This window comes from Lissotriton helveticus, chromosome 12, assembly GCF_964261635.1.
Source record: "Lissotriton helveticus chromosome 12, aLisHel1.1, whole genome shotgun sequence".
In the NCBI taxonomy this organism is placed as follows: domain Eukaryota; kingdom Metazoa; phylum Chordata; class Amphibia; order Caudata; family Salamandridae; genus Lissotriton; species Lissotriton helveticus.
The window spans coordinates 654,017,120-654,033,071 of record NC_136073.1 but is presented as its reverse complement, the minus strand read 5'-3'; the positions used below and the strand labels follow the sequence as shown (position 1 = coordinate 654,033,071).

Below are 15,952 nucleotides of genomic sequence, written 5' to 3'. Positions count from 1 at the left end.
TGTAGGCAGCGTCTCTCCCCTAAATCCTCATCAAAAGCGAATGTCATCTGTGTAAAAAGTGAGGCCTTGTTACAGGACGTCCTTTCTTAAGACTGCTGCCCCTGGGAGGATTTCACCAGGCCCATTAGCATTGCAGAGCAAGCTTTCAAAGCAATCTCTGACATGCTGACAGTTGCATTTAGGGGGGGCAGGCCTTTGTATTGAGATTCACGGCCCCTTCAGCCCCCCACCCCTACCCCGTGGCTACTGCCCTGACAAGGCAGGAAATCTTGAGGCAGTTCATTGCACTGCTTTTTGCCCTGTAGAGCAACCACTTCCACATACTCACATGCGTGAACATCCAGACACATGCACAACACTGCTCATCTTCACTGGAAGTCAAACAATCATAGTCAACTCTCATAATATTAAAACAGGATTTATTTGGTGAAACTTTAATTACTGGGCTGTGACCCACATCAGCTTCTTCTTAAGGTGTTTCAGGTGTTGATGGTAGGTTGGTCTCTCACCAAGGGATCGACTTTCCTTCCCAGTCCAGCAGACATCCATTATTTTTTTCCGTGAGACTGTAGAGAACATTCAGGATCCCTTTTACGCTGTCTTTTGGGGTCAATATAGCCTTGAAAAAGACACACAATGTTTAGTATCACTGGTAAGAATTCTGCTATAAAGTTTAGTCAAAACTCTTGTACAAAAAAAGCTTTATATACGACCACATATTTCTGATTTCTAATATAGGGGATCGGCACTAGTGTGGTCATTTATACCTTAAATTTGTGATGCAGCAACTCTATTTGTTTCCTCTGGTTACATCAAAAACCTCACAATTGTTCAGTAGTTCAAAAGTTGTCTCTCATACTTTATTGACAGCATACCTAACTGCAGTGAAATCAACCACATTCCTACCCCCTCTTCCTCTAATAACACAGCAGTGACTTAATCAATCTCTTACGAATTGGGGAGACTCTAAGGGGCATATTAACAAGCTGAAGTATTGCCGCTTTCTCGGCACAATTCGCCGAGAAAGCGGCGATACTTCCAGCGCCCTATTAACAAGGGCATTGCAACGCCTGCCTCAAGCCCACTTTGCATGTCAGCGAGAAACATCGCTAATGACATGCAAAGTGGGCGTTCCCACGTCCAACCACATGTAAAATGTGGTTGGAGGTGGGAACACCCTATCACCAAGGCAGGCGTTGGGAGGAAAAGACCTGCGATAAACTAGTTTATCGCAGGTCTCCCAACGCCTGCTCTGACCAGGCGTTAGGCATTGTTAACATGGGGGTGTGGATCATAAAGCTGAATCCACCCCCCCATATTATCAAGGCACACATTAGCACGTGAAAACAACGCTTGTTTTCACGCGCTAATGTTCACCATCGCCGGCTATCGCAGGATTTACTATCGCCTACGAGTTGCGCGTTGATAATAACGCGCTAACACGGCGAAAAAATCCGGCGATAGTGGAATGTGCGATATGCGTTTATTAACGCACATCTTGTTAATATGCCCCTAACTTCTCTATGATACGCATATCATAATACACAATTCCAGTGGTACAGAAAGGTTATTTAAGGCGGTAGTTGTTCTGTTTTTCTCTGGTCTCTATTACAAGTGCCGTGTTAATTAACAAACTCTGCTCAAACACCTGTTTGCACAGAGATCGCAATTACCAACCAAGCACTGTTGGTCACACTCAGTAATGACCGGATGTGATACAGATCACATCATTGTTATAATGTTCGGCAATTCAAACCTTTTGGTGCTAATTTTGGTGCGGAAAACCCCAAAACACTATTATATGCCTCATTTTGAAGCCTCAACTTTAAACAGGTGCTTTACTTCCCACAATCAAATATCAAATCCTGGGGTACGGGATTTAACTATTCTGCATTGTTGGACAGGAAAGAGCAAAAGAGCGCCATTACGAATCAGTGGCACTATTCTGCTCACCCCCTTCATAGGTGCAATTTATGCTGCCTTGAGCCCGTAGAAATACCCTTGCATTATAGTGCAATGTTGTCTGCGGATAATTCAGCACACGTGTAAAGAGGAGAAAACATGTAGAAATAAATATATATCTCAATGCTACACCAGCCAGAGGGAGGCACAAGATTTTGTCACAAATTCATGTCTGTTCATCAAGGATTTCTGTCAAATTCCATAGGCGGACTTATATCCATATATATTTATGATTTGTGTCCTATTTGTTGCCCTTATAATATTGATGTATGGTGCCACCATCAGTTATATTGACCTCCAATAATGTTTGTTCACTGCTCATCAAGGAAGGGTGGTGCATGGTGTGTTTGACTGCTGTGAGTTGCCTTAGACCTCTCCATTATCTATCATAGATATCGTTTTAACTCTGGTTCTCACTATTTATTGTACTGGACATGAGAGGCCTCTAGAACCTGTGTTTGGATTTCCTGTTGATCAAGGCTCCTTTGTAGCTATTGGAGGTCCTAATTAAGAGGCATTCCTCTATTATCTGTGCCTCTTTCTGGATGAATGATTGTACATGTGCAGGAAAGGTGTCCCTTCCTTCTCATAAACAATCAGTAATGGTGATTTGTAACTTCTGTCTGTGCTGCTTTATGCAGCACGCATAGAAGTTGAAACTCGTCATTTTTTAATGATCGTTTAGGTACAGGAAGGGACACCTTCCTGCACATGCACAGTTACTAGTGGCGATTTCCCTTATCTATATCTGCTGCAGAATGCAGCACACATAGAAACATCAAAAAAACGAGGAGAAATTAAATATTTCTCCTTGTTTCACCAGGCTAAGATCAGGTTTCCCTGATATTATTTTTGGTGCTGGATCAAGATTTATGCCACCCTTGTAAATAGGTGCAGCATCAAAAAGCAATGGGTGTTGTGACAAATGCCCATCACAACAACCATTGCTTTCCCCTTTCACGCTAAGTGCTGCATGAAAGGGGGCCTAATTCACAAGGTGGCGTTAAACCACATTAAGTGGCTTAACACTGCCTAAACAAGGCAAAGGGCTTATCGACACTAGAACGTCACAAAAAGTGATGTTCTGGTGGTGATAAGCTCGTAAATATGTCCCTAATTGGCATATAATCCACCATTTTCTTTTTTATCACTGGGTTCGAAACCCAGTTTTTTAATTCCCCTCCATCAACATGGTATCATGCTTGTAGGAGAGTAGGGTCTGCTATCCTATGGTCACCCCAAATTTTTGCTTTTTGCTTCACTGGTTTATGACTTAATGTGGCTGTGGGCCTGCTAATCAGACCCACAGCCTGCTGTTCTCTCTCTAAATTGTAACCCATGTACTTTAGGTGCATAACGAAATTGGAACTGGTTCACCTTATTGGCCCCTGTAACAGTGTACCCAGATACCCAGGGCATAGGTGCTTCCAAGGCCTACCAGGGACTGCAGCATGTATTGTGCCACCCCTGGCCTGGCCTCCATATTTGACACAACTGGCTGATCACTCAGCTGGGGTAAGTCGGTGTAACCACCCCTTACTTAGGTGTAGTATGCCTATACCTAACCTAAAATGGACACATATGTTCCTATCAGTCACTCCTATAGAAGGCCTCATCAATCCTGGAGGCAGAGTGCTTGGAAATATGTGAGATGGTGCTCTGGCATGAGCTGAGCCTGTCTGCAGCTTTCGGAACCATGTCCTTTAGCTGTTTCATGATATTGCCATACCATATACTCTTAAGTGCATTATGAACCTCGCGGTTAAATGCTATCTTGGGTTTGGCTTTATCAAAACATGTCGAGTAAGGTGTCATACGAATTGGAATACTACCCCCTCGCCAGTTCTGGCGACGGGGGTAGCATTCCACCCTTCTAGAGGGACACGACATGTACCTAGCCTGAACCCCGGTTAAAGTTAAACAGAGCCTTAGCATCACAAAATGGATGCTGCCACCACAGACACAAGTCTGACCTCCTGCTGCTGGGAGTCCTTCCAGCGAGGGCAGCTTGGACAAAGGGTTTCCTGCCTGGGGAGGTGCTAGCACCACTCCAGACAGGATTTTGTGTATTGGGTAGGACAGGGCTGAATAGAATCAGACATGCCTGGGGCACACAAGGTGTCCCTGTGCATAGGCCAGTTCAAACCGGTGCTGGGGCTTTCCAGCCCCAGTCCTGGCGCGAAACTGGACAAAGGAAAGGGGGTGTAACCACCCCCCTTCCTGGTTCCACCCAGAGGAGGGACCTAGTAGGTGATCCGGCCCCCCAGATTCGAATAAGAGTGGGAGCTGTGTCCTGAGACTTCAGATCATCCTGAATCAACTTGAAATACAGAAGAAGACTGGACTTCGACATTCTGCTGCACAGAAGACGGAAGAGAATCTCGCTTGTGGCCAAGGAGTGACCACCCTGTGAACACAGGCACCAACCAGCAACTCAACGTCTGCTTTGCCGCCGCCTCCCGCCGGAGCCCGAGCCCAGAGCCTGACAAGACCCAGACTCCCAGACTTTTCACAGCCCGATCCACAGTCCCTGCAAAGAAGGGACCCGTGGAGGCACCGAGAGACGTGGGACCGGACCTCTTGGAAGACCCCCAAAACGCTGACTGCGCAGCATCAGAGGCACCCTCAATGCTGTGCTTTGGGGTTTGAGAAGCCCCAACCTCGAGCAGCCCTTGCACCGAAGATCAGCCCCCCAGCATCTCCACGATCTGCGTGGGGCCCTTTTGCATCGTGCCACTCAACGCGCCTAACTGTCCACTTGCCACGCGGCTAGTGGCCATCTTGGCGACGAAACCTACAACTTTCACTGCGGGTCTGGTTGCTCCAGACTTGCCCGTGCTCCTGTAAAAAGGAGCCCCTGCTCTGACCTTGCTGGTCCGAGTAACAAGCCTTTTTCGATTCCTGCGTGGCTTGCATTAGCCAAGGCCTGTTTGCTTCAATCAAGTTGCCGACACCGCCAACAGCGAGAAGCCTGCGTGGGACAGCTTGTGACCAACTCCTGGACGTCTTTGACCCCTCGTGTCCACGTGGCTACAGAGAGAAGCTACACCTCGACGCCTGTTTGCACCCAACATCGCCTGGTTCCACTCTGGTTCCACGGTAGTCACTGGCTAGTGACTTTGAACATTGTCCCCTCTGCTTTCAGGTCTTCACCTCTTCAGATCCACCCTTGGATCCACCGGAACTCTTCACATCGAGCCGCCTGCAGCATCTTCAGCTCCAAGCACCATCGACCTGCGTGACGAAACCCGACACTACTTCGACCCTATGCACCCGCTTCCTGTGGGTGAGGTAACTCAGCTCCGCCGGTGTTCCCACACTGGTACACACCTCTAGTGTCTGTGTCTGAAGTTTCATCCTTCTAGGTCACTCGGAAGGTTCCTTTCTAACTAACTTTGTACTTTTTACGCACCATAGACTTTGCATTGGTGAGTGCGTGCACTTTAAACACTGCACCCGAGTCCCGCGGGCCTTTCCCGACTTCTTCACTGTTAGTCCCGAACAGCTCCAGCGATTCCCCAGGCCCTAGGCCTCTTCACTTTCCCCATAGTGGTTCTTATACCACTATTTTAGTATATGGTTTAGGTGGCCCCTAGGGCTCATCCATAATTGTGCAACTTTTGTGTATTTTAACTGTGTTTTGTTTTAACGCATTTGCTTCTGTGCTCATAAAGAGTATCAGGGATATTTGTAGTAATAAATCCATATATATTTTCAATATATATCTGTGTGGTGTCCTTTCATTTGGTATTCAAGGGATTGTGTATGGTAAAACAGCTTGCTTCACATGCCTTTACAGAGTTTAGCCTAAGACTGCTTAGTCCATGCTACCCCTAGGATAGCTTGTCTATAAGGTTGACTTTACAACCTGCACCATAAGGGTTGCTTGGCATGGTACAAGGTGATCACTAGAACTAGTGAGCATCATATACCAGGCCAACTTCTCACATTGGTGAGCAGCGGATTGGGATTTGAGCTTGCTGTTGTTTTACCATTACAATCTTTGAAGATATCATTTGAAAGATCATACAGGTACCTGATAGGTACACTAAAACAAGACTAGATATACTTAAGTTCTACTGAACTTAGTTGTTGTAGAGGATAGGGAGTAGCACACCCTGACTACAACTACTAGATAGGTTTTGTAGGGAAACACCAGTGTAGGTAGATTGCAACACATCCACCACACTAGAGCAATGTCTGGAGCAGAGGGATCCACTGGACCCATCTCTGTTGAGAGTGACCCTCCAAGGGCACCATCCAAATTTGCTACCTTTCCATTTAAGGAACTGAGGCAACTGTGTTCCATGAGAGGAATCAAAACAGGTCCTTCTCCTACAGCAGGACACCTCAGAGAGCTGTTAGACCAGTCTGAAGCTCTAAGGAACTCCAAACCAGGCCCCTCAGGGACTGGAGATGGAGGATCTCCCACTGAAGATGATAACCCTGATACCCCTGCCCCTGTCGTCCAGATAGATGAGGAAAATCAGACCACTGGGAATACTCAGCCTGAGGAAGAAGAAGAGGGGGAGGAGGTTGAAGAAAGTGAGTCTGATGATGATAGAGATAGCCAGGTGTTAGTCAGCAGGCTTAACCAGGCTAACCTAAGCTTATTTGGGACTGAAGGTGGGTCCAACCCATTCAGACCCCCAAATGGACTTAACCAGGAGCAAAGGAGGAGGAGGAATCACTCAGGTGAATCCAATACTTCCCATGTTTCTAAAGGTTCTCATGGCAACTCCAGGAGGGAGTTGACTAGCCCTCAGAGAAGGGAACATGAGGCCAAAATGAGAGAGGCTGAACTTAGGATCCAGAGACAAGAATTAGAAGTTGCCCTGGCCAAAGAGAAACTTGCTAGAGCAAGGCAGCCTAGAGAGAGTAGATTAGATTCCACTGGTGGCAGCACTATCCCTAAGGATAAAGACAGGTCCTATGACAATAGAACCCTGAGTAAAATTGTGCCCCCCTACAAAGTTGGGGATGATATCCACAAGTGGATGACTACACTTGAGAGAGCTTGCAAAGTACAGCAGGTCCCTCAGGAGCAGTGGGCAGCAATCTTGTGGCTCTCCTTTGAAGGTAGAGGCCGAGACAGACTCCTCACAGTTAGTGATGGGGATTCTAGAAACTACCTGGTCCTGAAGAGTGCCCTGATTGATGGGTTAGGCTTAACCACTGAACAGTACAGGTTAATGTTCAGAGATACCCAGAAGACACAGACTCAGGACTGGTCTGAATTTGTTGAATGTGCCACTAAGGCTCTGGAGGGCTGGTTGCTGGGAAGTAAGGTTACAGACTATGAAGGATTGTACAATTTGCTTATGAGAGAACAGATTTTAAATAACTGTCAGAACCAGCAGTTGCATCAACATTTGGTTGACTCAGATCTAACCTCTCCCCAAGAATTGGGAAAGAGGGCAGACAAATGGGTTAGAACCAGAGTTAAGCAAAAGAACCAGAACCAGAACCAGAACCAGGGTGGTGACCAAAAGAAAACAGACCAGAAGGTTGGGGAGCAGAAAGCTAAAGACCAGAAGTCTTCAACAGGGCCCCAAACTAATACTGAGGGTGGGTCCCAAACTTCCAAGAAGAAGAAGAAAGAAGGTCAAAGAAAACCCTGGTGTAGCTTTTGCAAAAACACCACTCACTGGACAAGTGATTGTAAAAAGGGTGGAGCCACCAACACTGCAGCCCCTAAGGCACCTGCACCCACTAGTACAGCTGGCAGTGTTGGACCACAGACTAAGGGGGTAGTGGGTATCACCTTGGGAACTGATGGAGATTCTGACTTAGTCAGAGTCCCCACACAGGCTGTTCTGATCTGTGATGGGGAGACTGATTTCTCCCCTACTGTCAGTCTCAATAATCTGGGCAAGTACAGACAGACACCATTAATTAATGAAAAAGTGGCTCAAGCATACAGGGACACATGTGCCAGTGTCACTATGGTGACGCCTAGCTTTGTGGACCCTGGACAGTACATACCAGGTCATAATTACCTGGTGACCAATGCCAGCAATGTCACTACTACACATAGTGTGGCAATTGTTAACTTTTCCTGGGGAGGGGTAACTGGCCTAAAAAGAGTTGTGGTTAGTGCTGATCTCCCAGTAGAATGTTTGTTGGGCAATGACCTGGAGAGCTCTCTATGGTCAGAAGTTGAGTACAGGACTCATGCAGAGATGTTAGGGATATCATCACATGTCCTTGCTGTGACCAGGCCACAGGCCAAAAAGTGCCTCTCTGAACCTCAGGTCTTGGATCCTGGAACAATGGACCAAGTACCTCCCAAGACAAGGAACAGGAGGGCAAAGGCTGTGCCTTCCCAAATGCCTACAAGTGAGGATCAGCCTTCACAGGAAGATGATTCTGAGACCCCTGAAGGAACTGTCCCTATAGAGCTTGAACCTGATCAGGTTGAGTTTCTGGGGACAGGGGGACCTTCTAGGGCAGACTTGGGGCAGGCTCAGTTATCCTGTCCTTCTCTTGAACCCCTCAGACAGCAGGCTGCTGCTGAGGCTGCTGGGAATGCTCAAGGTGCCCATAAGGTTTATTGGGATGATGGGCTCCTTTATTCAGAGGGTAGAGACCCCAAGCCTGGTACAACCAGGAGGTTGGTCATACCTCTGCAATTTAGGGGCTTCCTTCTTACCTTGGCACTTTACCACTACCTGTGGTGGGGGTGCCCTTTGAAAGAGTGGGGATTGACATTGTTGGTCCAATGGATCCCCCTACAGCATCTGGGCACAGATTCATACTGGTGGTGGTGGACCATGCCACCAGGTACCCAGAGGCAATTCCACTTAGGACCACAACAGCTCCTGTTGTGGCCAGGGCCTTACTTGGAGTTTTCTCCAGAGTGGGGTTTCCTAAGGAGGTAGTATCTGATAGAGGTGCAAACTTCATGTCAGGTTACTTGACAGCTATGTGGAAGGAATGTGGTGTTAACTATAAGTTCACCACTCCCTATCATCCACAATGCAATGGGCTTGTTGAGAGATTCAACAAGACCCTAAAGGGCATGATCAAAGGATTACCTGAGAAGCTCAGGCGAAGATGGGATATCCTTCTGCCCTGCCTTCTGTTTGCTTACAGAGAGGTCCCACAAAAAGGTGTTGGCTTCAGCCCCTTTGAATTGTTGTTTGGACATCCTGTAAGAGGACCCCTATGTCTGGTGAGGGAAGGATGGGAGTTACCTCTCAAAAAGCCCAAGCAAGACATAGTGGACTATGTACTTGGTCTCCGCTCCAGGATGGCTGAGTATATGGAGAAGGCATCCAAAAACCTTGAGGCTAGCCAGGCCTTACAGAAAGCCTGGCATGACCAAAAGGCTGTCCTGACTGAGTACCAGCCTGGACAGAAGGTATGGGTGTTGGAGCCAGTGTCCCCAGCAGCACTCCAAGACAGATGGTCTGGACCCCATACAATCATCACATGGAGAAGTGTGGCTCAGGGGTTAGAGGCAGCAGACCCGGAAGCTGAGATCGGTCCTGGACCAGGGTTCAATTCCCCGCCTCGGCGGGTCTTGGGCTAAAAATTCCACGGACTCGATAATTCTCGCTCCGGTGCCTCCTCGACTCATGGGTTCACACTCTGCGACTCTGGGCAATAGCTTGCTTAATCTCCACAACGGCCCCTCGCGGCGGGATGCCTGACTTTCACCTTGTGGATACCCTGCTATCTCACAGGGGAATACCAGGAAGGGTTCCCTAAGCAAGCGCCGGGACACCCACTGCGGGTAGCTGTGCGCTATATAAGCTCAACTACATTTACATTTACATTTACATCATGGAGAAAAAGGGAGAGGTTACCTACTTGGTGGACCTAGGAACTCCCAGGAGCCCCCACAGGGTGCTCCATGTTAACAGGCTGAAAGCATATGTTGACAGGGCAGACATGGGCTTGCTCATGGCTACAGATGAGGGGCAGGAGGAAGAGAGTGACCCTCTCCCAGACCTGCTGACTCAGAACCCTGAAGATGGCTCAGTTGATGGTGTGGCCTTAGATGGCAGCCTCACTGAACATCAGCAACATGACTGTAGACAGGTTTTGCAGTCATATCGACATATGTTCTCCCTGACACCCAGTCAGACTAACTGGTGTACCCATGTGGTGGACACTGGTGATAGTCTTCCTGTAAAGAACAAAATTTACAGGCAGCGTGACCATGTCAGAGACTGTATCAAGGCTGAGGTGCAAAAGATGCTGGAGTTAGGTGTCATTGAGCCTTCAGAGAGCCCCTGGGCTAGCCCAGTGGTTCTGGTCCCCAAACCTCACACCAAAGATGGAAAGAGAGAGATGAGGTTCTGTGTGGACTACAGAGGACTCAATGCTGTCACCAGGACAGATGCACACCCAATTCCAAGGGCAGATGAGCTCATAGACAAATTGGCTTCTGCCAAGTTTTTGAGCACATTTGACTTGACAGCTGGCTACTGGCAAATCAGGTTAGCTGAGGAGTCTAAAGCCAAGACAGCATTTTCTACCCCCAGTGGGCATTACCAGTTTGTGGTGATGCCCTTTGGTTTGAAAAATACACCTGCCACCTTCCAAAGGTTGGTGAATCAAGTCCTTACTGGGTTGGATGACTTTTGTGCAGCATATCTGGATGATATTGCTGTCTTTAGCTCCACCTGGGAGGATCACCTGGTCCACCTGAAGGAAGTGCTAGAGGCTGTGCAAAAGGCAGGCCTCACTATCAAGGCAACCAAGTGCCAGATAGGGCAGAGTAAGGTTGTGTACTTGGGCCACCTTGTGGGTGGAGGCCAAGTTCAACCACTGGAGAGTAAGATTCAGACCATAAAGGACTGGACTCCTCCAACTACCCAGACTCAGGTCAGAGCTTTTTTGGGCCTGACTGGGTACTACAGGAAGTTTGTTAAGAACTATGGGTCCATTGTGACTCCTCTTAATGATCTGACATCCAAGAAGATGCCCAAAAAGGTTCAGTGGACAGAATACTGTCAAAAGGCATTTGATGACCTGAAGAAGGCCATGTGCTCTGCACCTATCCTGAAGAGTCCTGACTACTCCAGAGAGTTTATTGTCCAAACAGATGCTTCTGAGTTGGGAGTGGGAGCTGTGCTTTCACAACTTAATGTAGATGATCAAGACCAGCCCATTGCTTTCATTAGCAGAAGGCTGACCCCCAGAGAGAAACGTTGGTCAGCCATTGAGAGGGAGGCCTTTGCTGTGGTGTGGGCCCTGAAGAAGTTGAGACCATACTTGTTTGGCACTCACTTCAAGATTCAGACCGACCATAAGCCCCTCTTATGGCTTAATCAGATGAAGGGTGAAAACCCCAAACTGCTCAGGTGGTCCATTTCCCTACAGGGGATGGACTTTACAGTGGAGCACCGCCCAGGGACTGACCATGGTAATGCAGATGGTCTCTCCAGGTACTTCCACTTAGAACATGAAGACACAACTGGTCAAGGTTAGTCTAATGTCCCTGCGTTTGGGGGGGGGTTGTGTAGGAGAGTAGGGTCTGCTATCCTATGGTCACCCCAAATTTTTGCTTTTTGCTTCACTGGTTTATGACTTAATGTGGCTGTGGGCCTGCTAATCAGACCCACAGCCTGCTGTTCTCTCTCTAAATTGTAACCCATGTACTTTAGCTGATGCCAACGCTGTCTCCTCCTCCTGCTTCAACACCCTCTGCATGCTCCGCAAGATCTACAGATGGATCCCCAACGAAACAAGGATAGTCACTCAGGCCCTCGTCAGCAGCAGGATGGACTATGGCAACACCCTCTATGCGGGATCCTCAGCCAAACTCCAGAAACAACTATAACGCATACATTACACCTCTGCACGCCTCATCTTCGACATACCCCGCTACAGCTACATCACAGCCCACCTGAAAGGCCTGCACTAGCTCCCCGTCAACAAGAGGATCACCTTCAAGCTTCTCACCCACGCTCACAAAGCACTTCACAATGCCGGACCAAGGTACCTCAACAAGCGACTCACCTTCTACGCCCCGAACCACCAGCTTCGCTCCGCTGACCTCACCTTCGCCACCGTTCCCCGAATCCGACAAGCAACTTTCGGTGTCAGATCCTTCTCCCACCTCGCCGCCCCAGACTTGAACACCCTCCCCCTCCGCCTACGACAGACCCAGGACCTGCTGACCTTCAGGAGACTTCTCAAGACCTGGCTGTTCAAGCAGCAGCAACACCCCCTCAACCCCCAGGGCCTTGAGACCCTCACGGGTGAGTAGTGCTTTCTACAAATGTTTTGATTGATTTATTGATTAAATGATGTTAAGCATTGAAAGGGAAATGACATCAACAATATATTTTGAACTTGTGAAGCCCATCTGGCTATACTCTAAGGACCAGGAATTGCAGAATATCGTTAGAGGGTTTTTATTTGAATTACCAATAAATCCAATATATATGCAAAGCTAAACTAAATACAAAAAGTACAGCAATACAATAGGAAGTTGAAATACCTCAGTCGGTTAAGGTGCCACAAAATGAGATACAGAATTGTGATAGCCACACATAACAAATACAAATTAAAAGAATTGGTATTCTATAAAGAAACTTCCCTTCTCTCTTCTAAACTTCAGTCAATGTGGGATCATCTATCGATTGTCTCTAATTTGGGATCATACAAGGTGTCAGCATGATCAGACTTCAGTAGAGGTCTAAAGTAAACAGAAATACAGTTTAGCATAAAGCTTCACACTTGCAAAAATAAGGTAAGCAGAGAAGTACAAACCTTTCTAAGACTAAAGTCAATTTAAAAATAACAGTAGATGCAGAAACATCCTTATCTCCTTTCATGCCACCAGGGACCAATCAAGCTATTTCTTGAGAGCATCTGTAAAATCGCTCCAATTTTCCAAGGAATCGAGCTGAGACTGCGGTACTCTACCTTGAACATCTTACCATCCTAGTACATCATGAACAGAAGACCTCTTTCGACCATTGTTTCTCCACATTAATTGCCACGTTTTCCCTCAAGGCCTCTCGATCAGCAAACTAATACTAACAATAAGGCTTTCTCTAACTAGCGAAATAATAACTGCAAAAATGGAAAGCATGCTGACAAAGCAAAATGCATTCCAACTGAGACCGGCAGTTAGGCTAACTTTAATTAAGAATATAATGTACACTTCAAGTACATGGTTAAACATCCACACATGTGACTTGTTGAACGAATGTAAAACGGAAGTAAAAGAATACATGTTTACATATGAAAATATAACTTGAAGTGTACATCTAAAACTTGAATAAATAATGCATGGAAGCTTGTTTTAACTGAACATTAGTGCACACTTATATAAATCTCTAACCTCTACAGTAAATACATTTAGTTTCATTTCCATAACTTTATTCGATCTAATTTGAAAACGTAGATCATCAAAGTATACATTTTAAAAATATAAGATAGTGTCATTCTTCTCAATGAAATACAGTTCAATGCATATGAGTTATTAAAAACGAATAATTAAAATAGCAAAAAAACAATGTACAAGTGCAAACCCCAAAAAATGCTACAGGTTTCTTACTTCATACAGGTAAAAGTATTCATCCACTGTCACTGGTGGGATTGAGTGATAGGTCTTGACAGTTATTTTTAACTTCTGAAATTCCTCCCTTTCATAGGCTAGCTTTGCCAAAATGAGTGCCTTTAGCCTCTTTTTAGGGAACCTGGAACATGAGGTGGGATTTACATACAGCTCAGGGACTCCTAGCGAGTACAGATTTGTTTTGACGTTCTCCAACCAGGGGATCTTATAAGCCTTATTCAATGAGAGGCAATTTAGTATAATAGTCTGGTTAAGATCGACTGTCTCCCTATTCCATATTGAGTGCCACAGCATGATCAGGGCTCCTCTCACCCTGTCAGACACATAGGGCATATCCAGCTCTAAGTGAGTGACATGGTTTGAAAATGAAAGAAGAAGCAAGACGATCCTCTATAAAAACTCATTCTCCAGCTTCTGTAGGAAGTCGGTGGGTATTGTGCTCCAGACCCCTGCCCAATAGGTCACTGCCAAGATCTTTATAGCATTATAGATCTTTTCTCAGGGGTTTTGGGCCTAATTTTTCAATAAAACCAGAGACTGACGCCATAGTATGCTCCATTGTGTGGGTCCTACTACCCACCATGTGTGACCAGGTTTGTTTGGTATCAAAAACAACCCATAGGTATGAGAAGGTCTCCACAACAGCTAATTCACAAGTTCCAATATGGAACAACGGAATGTTTTTGGGTGGATAAAAGTTTTGGACTCATTGGCCTTAAGATCCATGGATGACATAAATCTCACATAGGTGTCAATTAGGCGTTGCAGTGCTACACCTGTCCTTGCTATCAGGAAAGCATCATCAGCATAGGCCAGGATTGGTAATGTACCTGAGGGAAACTGTGGAACATCAGGTGTGCACCTTTTCAGGGCTCCTTCCACTCCATTTGTATACAGTTGGAATTAAAAAAGGGGGGAGGACGCAGCCTTGCCTGAATCCTCTCATGATTCTAAACGGTCTGGTACATTCCCCGTCCCTTCCATAATGGACTGAGGCCGTTGCCTGTGAGTACATTTGCCGTATAAGAATATTGAGCCTGGAATCGATGCCCATCACTGCCATAATTGTCTAGAGTTTAGAATGGACTACAGAGTCGAAAGCCGCCAAAAGGTCCATAAAGGCCATGTATATATTCCCTTCCTTTGCTCTGGTATATTTGGAGATGATCAAGCTTAAGTTTAGGCTTCGTCGATCGTGCCCCTGCCCATCTGGAATCCATACTGGGAAGGTATCAGGACGCTGTTTTCTCTTGCCCAGTCTTCTAACCTATTAAGTAAAACGCGCCCCAGGAGTCTGGCGGTGGACTCAAGAAGAGAAATAGGCCGATAGTTCTGGGGGTTCGAATTATCCCCTTTTATATATATTGGCACTATAAGGCCTATTTTCTATGGTGGAGGTGGGTCAGTCGTGGCGATTTCATTAAATATATTTGTTAACAATGGGGCCCATAGGTCTAGATGTACTAGAAAGAAGTCGATCGGGCCCCATCTGGTCCTGGTGCTTTGGCGCGGCTTCATTTGGCGAGAGTGACTTTTATTTTCTCTTGGTTAAAAAGTTCTAGGCTTAAAGGGGGTCTCTAAGGAGATATGGGGTTTAACCCCTGGGGCGATCATGCTCCTAAAAATCACCTCAAAATGCACCATACATGTGTCTTCATCCACGTGGTTATCTAATAGTTTGTCCTGTTCTTTCTTGAAGAAAGGGTCATTTACTGTCTTCCAGAAATCCCTACTACTATTTAGGGATGCGGCTTTAGCCAAATTTTGCCATGCCTCATCTTTTAACTCTTCTTCCCGTGTTTTACGAGCTCTCTACTATAGGCCAATCGCAGCTCCTTAATCTGAGATTGATTTCTGGGCGATGCTTTCAAGGCTCCACGAAGGTTCTTTAGAGCCCGGAAGCAAATCTTGTTGAACCATTGTATTTCCGGTCTCTCCCTGTTAGTTTTATGCAGGAACAGGGCTAGTTTGATCTCCTGAAGGATTTCTATAAAATTATTAATTAAAATATCTGATGGGGTAGCCAAGTCCAAACAGTTTGTGACCAGATTCAGCTTATTAGTTATAACTTCCTGAATGGTATTGGACTTGTCTATATTGTCCCATTTCAACTTGTATCCATTAAGTCTGGCCAAAATTGGTTTTGGGGCCCTCTCCGCTTGTTGGGGGAGGATTCCAAGACGAAAAAGCTCCAGGAATAATGCTTTGTGGTCACTAAAGTTTGACTGTATGGTATCCGTATGATAAAGATGTTCACAGCAATTGGCGATTGCAACTTTAAACTCCAATGTTGAATTAGAAATGCACCGAAATAAGTTTTTTTCCAAACTTCCAGCGTCTACTTTATCCTACACTTCCAGATTCCTTGATGTGAAGAACCTATTTAAGGTGTTCCCATAATCGTGGTGCATGACATGGACTAATGGGTCTCCCTAGATATCAACCATC

General features: G+C 46.3%; 1 protein-coding gene across 1 annotated transcript in view; it reads right to left on the bottom strand.

The window, feature by feature from the left end:
• Positions 1 to 402: 402 nt before the first annotated feature.
• Positions 403 to 15,952, bottom strand: part of LOC144798554 (C-signal-like) — a 720,501-nt gene continuing 704,951 nt past the window's right edge. The window contains exon 6 of the mRNA XM_078669489.1: positions 403 to 619. Coding sequence (XP_078525615.1) covers positions 506 to 619 — 114 coding nt within the window. The 3' untranslated portion in view covers positions 403 to 505. The remainder of the gene's footprint in view (positions 620 to 15,952) is intronic.